This window comes from Arachis ipaensis, chromosome B03, assembly GCF_000816755.2.
Source record: "Arachis ipaensis cultivar K30076 chromosome B03, Araip1.1, whole genome shotgun sequence".
Lineage (NCBI taxonomy): Eukaryota > Viridiplantae > Streptophyta > Magnoliopsida > Fabales > Fabaceae > Arachis > Arachis ipaensis.
Window position 1 is genome coordinate 136,049,562 of NC_029787.2, and position 8,064 is coordinate 136,057,625.

The 8,064-nt window shown below is 34.0% G+C and overlaps 2 protein-coding genes across 5 annotated transcripts; one reads left to right on the top strand and one right to left on the bottom strand.

The window, feature by feature from the left end:
- Positions 625–4,828, top strand: LOC107632126 (ADP-ribosylation factor GTPase-activating protein AGD12). 4 transcript variants are annotated; one of them, XM_016335787.2, is made up of 9 exons: positions 625–803; positions 1,280–1,384; positions 1,708–1,789; positions 2,007–2,082; positions 2,497–2,657; positions 2,894–3,167; positions 3,680–3,796; positions 3,920–4,015; positions 4,403–4,828. In XM_016335787.2, the coding sequence occupies exons 2-9, from the start codon at positions 1,333–1,335 to the stop codon at positions 4,676–4,678; spliced, it is 1,134 nt and encodes a 377-aa protein (XP_016191273.1). In that variant the 5' UTR covers positions 625–803; positions 1,280–1,332; the 3' UTR covers positions 4,679–4,828. The 4 variants fall into 4 exon arrangements, with proteins under 4 accessions (XP_016191273.1, XP_020975758.1, XP_020975759.1 ...); XM_021120099.1 differs by having other exon boundaries at positions 632–770; XM_016335786.2 differs by lacking the exon at positions 625–803 and adding an exon at positions 819–960.
- Positions 5,579–6,415, bottom strand: LOC107634823. Its single transcript, XM_016338236.2, has one exon. The coding sequence runs from the start codon at positions 6,169–6,171 to the stop codon at positions 5,659–5,661; it is 513 nt and encodes a 170-aa protein (XP_016193722.1). The 5' UTR covers positions 6,172–6,415; the 3' UTR covers positions 5,579–5,658.

Consider the following 8,064-nt stretch of genomic DNA (forward strand, 5'->3'; position numbering starts at 1 on the left):
CCAAATGCGTAGTTAATTGATGACTCATCTTTTTATAAAACAAAGCATGATTGTATCTTTAATCATTTTAAGGTAATTAGTTATATTTTGTACCATACCAACTAGACTGTTAACTTGTTATAAGTTATAACATCTCCTCGTTTCATACTTGTTTGTATTAGCAGTTTACAATTTAAATTTAAAATGAAATTTTGAGCAATATTTAAGAAACAGATTAACGAGAATTTCACACAAATAATAAAGTTATTACTGGACACAAAAGTGTGGGGAAATACAACAAGGTTTCGCCCTGGAATGTGGTTAAACCTCTCGATCCACTACTTTCAAACAAATTAAAAGATGAAAATAAGATTTAGATTAAAAAAAAAGATAAAAATAAGATAGTGTTTGTTTTTAAAAATTGAAATAAAAATTAGAAGACCGAAAGTTAATATTATGTTAGGTGATCTGAAATTAAAATTTTAAATAATATTTTTTAATAATTAAAAATATTTCAATAATATTTATATTTTATATCTATATTTATCTTAAATCTTAAATAAGATATAATTCAGATAAGTCTCTGTCTCCAAAGTCCAAACTAAACACAGCCTAAGGAACAAACTGAAATTAAAAAAAAAAAAAAACAAAACAAAACAATACAAAAGTGGTCGTTCCACCTTTCATCGTATCTTTCAACAAATTCTGCCATATAAATATAATAGAATCAATCATTGCTCGCACTTCCACCTTGTACTTTTCAATCGCGTGTGTCTGCGGATTTTTCAAACGTACGCGTTTTGATTCGGTTCCTTCATTCCCTGGTAATTTTATTTTATGTTATGTTTGTCGCTCCTCTTCTTTCTTGCCTTCACGTTTAAACACGTACAATTCCCAGTTTCTCTTTCTCTCTCTCTCTCTCTGTGTGCGTATGTGTTGAAATTCCCCTTTTTCCCCTGTTTGAGTCGTGGATTTCTTTGGGTATGATTGGTTTAATGCAAAATAATTGATCTTTTTAATTTATTGATTTCGATTGAAAAATGTTGATGCTTCTGGAGATTGGCATCTAGCTGCTGGAACAGTGCATGTGTATGATTGTGTGTAAAGATGTATTATGTAACAAATATACAAAATAACGATTTTGATGCATTCTAATTCTTCACTGAATAATTACTTGTTGATAGGATTATGTTATTTATGCAAGGAAATAAGATTTCTGTTGTCATTCTTGAAAAAAGAAAAAGAAAAAGAAATTGATTGATTAACCAGATTTGTTATTTTTATTGCTTCTTCTTTTCAGATAGTTTGGGTTGCTTGCTAGTTGCTATTATTGGAATTGGTATTTGTTTAAGCATGTCAGTGGCGATGAGAAATAAACCTCTTGAATTTGGGAGGCCTGTAAAAAGTAAGCTATATTGATAACTGGAAATTTCAGATTCTGTTTCATATAAAGAATTATTTTCAACTTATTATATATCTTCAAAGTCAAGTATATAGGCAGTTAACTCTTCAAAGAACTGAGTGCAAAAGTTGGTCTTTAAAAATATATTTTGGCTGGCTAAGCATTTGAAAAATTTCAAGCTTAAAAAGCTTTAGACTTTAGACAGATACCGGACTAGGGTCAAGCTTTATATTTGAAAAATAGGTCAGGTTTAAAAACTGTGAAATGCAAAGCTATGTTCACTTACTTTTTCTTGAGAAGTAAAATGATTGGTAGTTGTTTTACAGGTAAAAGAAAATTCAAGGACTTATTGCTCCAAAAGGATAATCAATTTTGTGCTGATTGTAATGCTCCACAACCTAAATGGGCGTAAGTCTACTCACTATGTTTTGTGATTTATGGTTTAGTCGATATGATTCTCAAAACCAGCGTTAGACTATTGAATATCTTTGTGGAAGATTGATAAGGCATTTTCGTAATTAAGCTGTAGGAAAGTAGCTACAGAGACTGAAATCTACTGAAGACTGTAGAGTCCAAGTTACCTTTTCTTAGTTGTGATGATTTTTTTTTTAAACTGCTTTTTCAGGTCGGCTAATATTGGAGTATTTTTATGCTTTAAATGTTACAATGTGCACAGAAGTCTTGATACTCATATATCAAGGGTAACTATTTCTAATCCATTGTACTTAAGAATTTCCTTTTTCTTGTGAGGAATATTCAAATCCAAGTTCCTTCTTCATTTCTGTCTTAATTAAAGTCTAAGATACTATTACATAGTTGTTATATGGCTGTACTTATGAAATCAGTTTGATCAACTCTGTTTTATGTTTGGCTGCATCTATTTTCTACCTTATGTTGAAGATGCTTGCGGGGCAGCCTTGTTCTTTCATGCCATTGCCATCATATGATATGTTTTGAAATTTACTGTTTCTTTTCAATGGAGTCGCTAAAATCAGTGTAGTGTGCATATATAATGCATCTGTAATAGTAGGCTAGTTGCATATTATATGCTGAACTTGTTTATCTATTTTTCTCAGCGAGTATAAATTCCTCAGCTCATTACTTTATACTTCCAGGTTTTGTCTGTGGGGGATGAATGGTCAGATGATGATATTGATGCAATGATTGAAGTTGGAGGAAATTCTTCTGCTAATTCAATTTATGAAGCTTATATTCCAGAAGGATATGCAAAACCTCGTCCAGATTCCAGTCAGGAAGAGCGCACAAAATTCATTCGGTTAGACATGTTTGCATCTATACTTTGCACCATACTCTTCTTAGCATTTTTCTGTTAAGCAGGCTGCTTTAGATAGAAACTGATATGAACTGTCCTATTAGGCTATGAGCTCAGATTTTCTTCCAACCTCCTTCAATAAGCATAGATTAATCATTGTGGTGTCTCTATAAACAAACACATCCCAATGGTGCGAATCTGGTCAATGGTTAAGTGTGGCATTTTAATTGTGATTGCAGGTCAAAATATGAATATCAAGAATTTTTGAAACCAAGTTTGCGCATTGTGTCTTCGAAATCTTCTCATCAATCAAGTTTCTCCAAACATAATGCCGATAGTTTCCGGAGCTCTTATGAATCCAGTTTCTCCAAACGTGATGCACATAGTTTTCGAAGCTCTCATGAACCCAGTTTCTCCATGCGTAGTGCGGATAGCTTTCGAAGCTGTCATGAATCCAGTTTCTCCCAATGTGATGCAGATAGTTTTCGAAGCACTACTAGTTTAAAGAATCTGGTAATTTTATTCTAGAACTTGTTCCTTTTATTGTGGAGGCATATTTGTTTGTTAACCACAAGTTGATTTGCATATCATTCTCAGTTAGATTTTAAGTTGCTGTACCCAGATGAGAGTCTTAAATACTGCCTCCATTCCTAAATGTTAGTCTTTTAAGGTAAATGCACTAGGATTAAAAAATTATTGAGTATATATTTTATATTTTTTAAAAGATAAGATTTAATGGACTAAAACTACTAACTAGTAATAGAAGAATAACAAACGTAAGGGTTAAAAGAGTGGGTGCGCATGTGTATTGAAGTTCTACAATGACAATCAATTTGGAACATGTTTGGTTTTCTTAAATGATTAACATTTTAGGAATGGAAGAGTATATCTAAATGTATGAGACTTGCATCCACATGCAACTTTACTACTTTATTAGCAATGTAAAGTTGAAATTATTACTTTATTAAAATGAAATTACTTTACTACTTTCCTTGATGTTTGATTGGTACTGATGATGGAATCAGGAAAGAACGAGAGAATTTATCGGAAAGTTGCAGGTGAAAGTGATTAAGGGCACAAATTTAGCTATTAGAGATATGATGACAAGCGATCCATATGTTGTCTTGAAACTTGGTAAACAGGTTAGTTGTTGCCATCACCATGTTCATTAACAGAAAACTCTTGTTCTGTATCTTTAGCTTTTAGCTGAAAAATAATGGAAGCATTTTTTTCTCTGAATATGACTTTGGCGCTTTTGTCTTCAGACTGTTAAGACAAATGTAATAAAGAGTAATTTGAACCCGGTCTGGAATCAGGTGCTTCTACTATCTGTTCCTGAGGCTTTTGGCCCATTGGATTTGGTAAGGCTAAATTTTAACTGTTCTTTTTGTCAAAACGGAAATAAATTGTGTGTTCTCCATGATGAAACTGAATTCCTCCCTGATTTCCAATAATGCCATACACCCTTTAATTTTTTTCATTGTAAAGTCAAACCCTGATATTATAACCTCCAAATTGTTGACTCCTATGTATATACATATCAGAAGAAAAGGATTATGTGGAAATTTCTCATGATCTTGTCATATGTTGATTTTTTAGCATTTATTAGATGATTTTGTCCTCGCTTATTTAATCAGTGGTCAAAATCAACACATGACAAGGTCATACGAAAATCTGTCACATTCTAATGATGATGTGGTATGAGGAAATGGAATTTTATGTTAACAGATGTGTGTAATGCATTGCAGAAGGTGTTTGATCATGACTTGTTTTCAGCTGATGATATAATGGGAGAAGCACAGGTAGATCTTCAGCCCCTGATTGCATCAGCAATGGCATTTGGAGATGCTGGAATGTTTGATGATATGCAGATAGGAAAATGGCTAAAATCCCACGACAATGCACTAAAACATGATAGCACAGTTAATATAATTAATGGCAAGGTTAAACAAGAGATATCACTTAAGCTCCAGCACGTTGAATGTGGAGAATTAGACTTAGAACTCGAGTGGATACCTCTATAACATTAACATCATGTATAGTTAATTATTAGGCCAAATTAGTTGAGTTAGAGGTTGTTTTTGGATCCTCTCATTTGATATTAAAAAATTTTTAAAAATTCTCTTGCAAAGTAATCGGACCTATCGATTACATATTCCTATAAAAGAAAAAAAGCACATAACAAAGCCAATAAAATTAGATTGCACACGACACATTTAACATTCTTTATCCATAATAAAAAAATTTAACCACAAAATAAACCTCTGGTTCTACGTCTTTTATTTATTCACAGAAATAAAATAACAATTATTCGTACTCTTACTCTTGACTATATATATTTACAATGGCACCTATGCCCAATGAGATGATAGGAAATTAGTAATGAAAATGCTATCACGGGGGATTAATTTAGACACCCCCTCCTCAGCTCTCCCCCCTACCGAATATTACGTCAGAAAACTCGTCTGTAGGAAAGGATAATATAAAAAATCTGATGAAATAACAATAATAAACATGACCTATATTACAAATTTAAACAATGAGTTATAGCTCAAATGGCATAGTCTCCCCATACTCAATTAAGAGGTTGCGGGTTTGAGTCTCCTATCTTTCGTAAAAAAAATATTGATTTTAAGTTTGAAGGTCCAAAGCCAAAATAACTCAAACGACAATTTTAAGGATTAAATAACGAATGACCAAAAAAACAAAAACAAAAACAAAAAGGATTAAATAACGGTGTATACTTCAATTATTTCATTAGGGTCTGGTGGTTTTGGGTTGACTCTTGCTTTGTTATTATAGTCCATCAAACATTCACGTCAGATTAATTATCTGGGTCACANTATTAACTATATATTATTGCCAATCTACACCACTACATCATCACTAAGGTAGGTACTAACCTTTACATGCAACGTAGAAAAATCAAAATCATAAACGCGAGTAGGAGTAGTAAAGTAGTAGCAAAAGTCAACAAATCAACAACAACGAGACTCAACTCAGCTCAGGGCTCGCGTACCACTAGCTGCAGTTTGTTATTGTCGTCGTCGTTTTCAATGTGATTATTCCGGACCTCACCGCCACCAAACGACGCTGCATTTTGTTTCTGTTTCGTTCGGTACTTCAACAGATACACCAAACCCGAAGCCAATAACAGAACCGCTCCAACCGTTCCACACACCACGCTCGCCGCCATCAGCGCCTTCGACACTCGGTCGCCGCCGTTGGGACCGACGGCGGCAGAGGCTTCGCGGAGCCATGACGGCGGCGCAGCGGGGGAGTTCATGGCCCTAGGAATCACCACGTTGGAGGAGGTGGTGGAGGACGGAGATGAGTTCTGGCTGTCGCTGTTGAAGAATGACCTCATCTCCGGCGAGGATTTGGCACCAGCGGTCGGCGACAATGTCTGGAAGACGAGGCCGTGATCAGACGGCCGTAGCTCCCTGGCGGAGGAATTTCCGATGAGGATGAGGCCGAGCGCGACGATGACGATGGCCGTTACGGCGGTTTCCGCCATGAGAATTGAGGTGGTAATTTATTAGTCGGTTATTGGGAGAATTGGTGACATGCATTAGAAGTTAGAAGAAAAGAAAAGTTGTGTGTATATATAGAAATTAAGAGAGTGTGGAAACGGTGCCGTTTTGCCATTTGTGATTTTCTGAAGAGTAACGAACACACTTAAAACTTTAAGCTTGTGAGGGTGAGGAAGGTCAAAGAAGATGGAAACTCTGTCGGAGCATAAAGTAGTTATGCGTTGCTCCTCTCTCTCTCTCCACTCGCCGCTCTCTTCTTTGTCCTTTTAATAGGTCCTCTCCCTTTTCCTTTTTCTTTCAATTTATTTCAAATAAATACAAAAATTTCTGTATTTTACGGTGCGCGTTATATAACGTACACTTTTTAACAATAGTACTGTTGTTTTTGGACATTTACAATATTACTGTTTTGAAATGAATTAGTAATGGGAGAATTATCGTGTTTTGGGCTTTTGGCCCAAATGCGCCTTGTTTGGCTAAATGCAATCTGCAAAGGTATCTGCCTCGATAATTACAAGACTCGAGGAAGTAGTCTTGGCTAACTCCGTGCCAATGGTCACGGTAAGACGGGGGAAGTATTTTTTGGAATGCCTCGATAAAAAGCACGTAGGCGGTGTAGGCGGTGAATCCAGTTGAGAGTGAGCAATGACTATTGCCCGTAAAGAGCACATAGGCGGTGATTCAGGTTAAAAGTGACCGGTGACAATTGCCCCTATGAAAGGGTTTGGGTGTCATGTCAACTATATCTATATATCTGTTCAATTTATATTCTTAATGTCGTTTTTTATTTTTAGTGTTAGAATTTTAGTGGTATTTTTTAATAATGCAGAGAATTAATATATTTTTTGTGTGTAGATATCACAAATTTAAGAATTAGATTTGTAGCTTTTAATTTTTTTTTATTTTTAATTAAAAAAAATACAAATCTAAAGATCAGATTTGATTTGTATTTGAGTGTTGAAAAAAATTTAAACATATAAATCGGACACATTGAATCTTTTGATTTGTGTATTATGAAAATTTTACTCTTCGATTTTTTAAATTTAAAAGTTTAATTTGTTATTTAAAATAAAATAAAAAATTTTAAATTTATATAAAAAAAACACATCAATTAATCATAGTATTGGATTATACATTATTTTTTTTTTCATTTCTAAAAGAAATAGCCTCTTAATATATATTGTTCATGTTCATTAATTTATGGAGGAGTAGATTTTATTTTTTTTTTTACCAAAATAGGAGACTCGAACCCGCAACCTCTTAATTGAGAATGAAAATACCATGTCATTTGAGTTATAACTCATTGGCCATGTAGAGGAGTAAATTGAAATCTAAATTTTTCTTTTTCGTATAAATACTTAGTATCACGGAACTAATAATTCAATTTATTAATAATACATAAATAACATATGATATGAAAAAATTACTAAAAATATATTTATTTTTATTTTATTTTATTTTTTTTACCAGCCAGATTGGATGAAAGGATTTAAATTTCGATTAGGGTATGAGTTGATTGATTTAAACTGGTGGATACCATTAGGGTGGAGTTTAAACTTTAACTCAACTGACTCATTGGCTATTGTCATTTGTCATCCTTCTCATAACGAAATTGATATGTTCAATAATATACATAAATTATAACTGTTACGGATCCGGACTACGGATCCCGGACTCAGGATCGAACCCAATTCCGGTTTTTCGGGTCCAACCCGCCTCACTCTTCTGGAAGGCCCGAAACTGGCCCTCTAGAAACTCCCAACCGACTTTCGAATTCAAATGTCTCCCTTATCTTAGCCAAACAAGATAAGATAAGATAACTACCATCACCTATAAATAGAGGACCCAGGTCCCTTCAGGTATTCATCCATTCCACA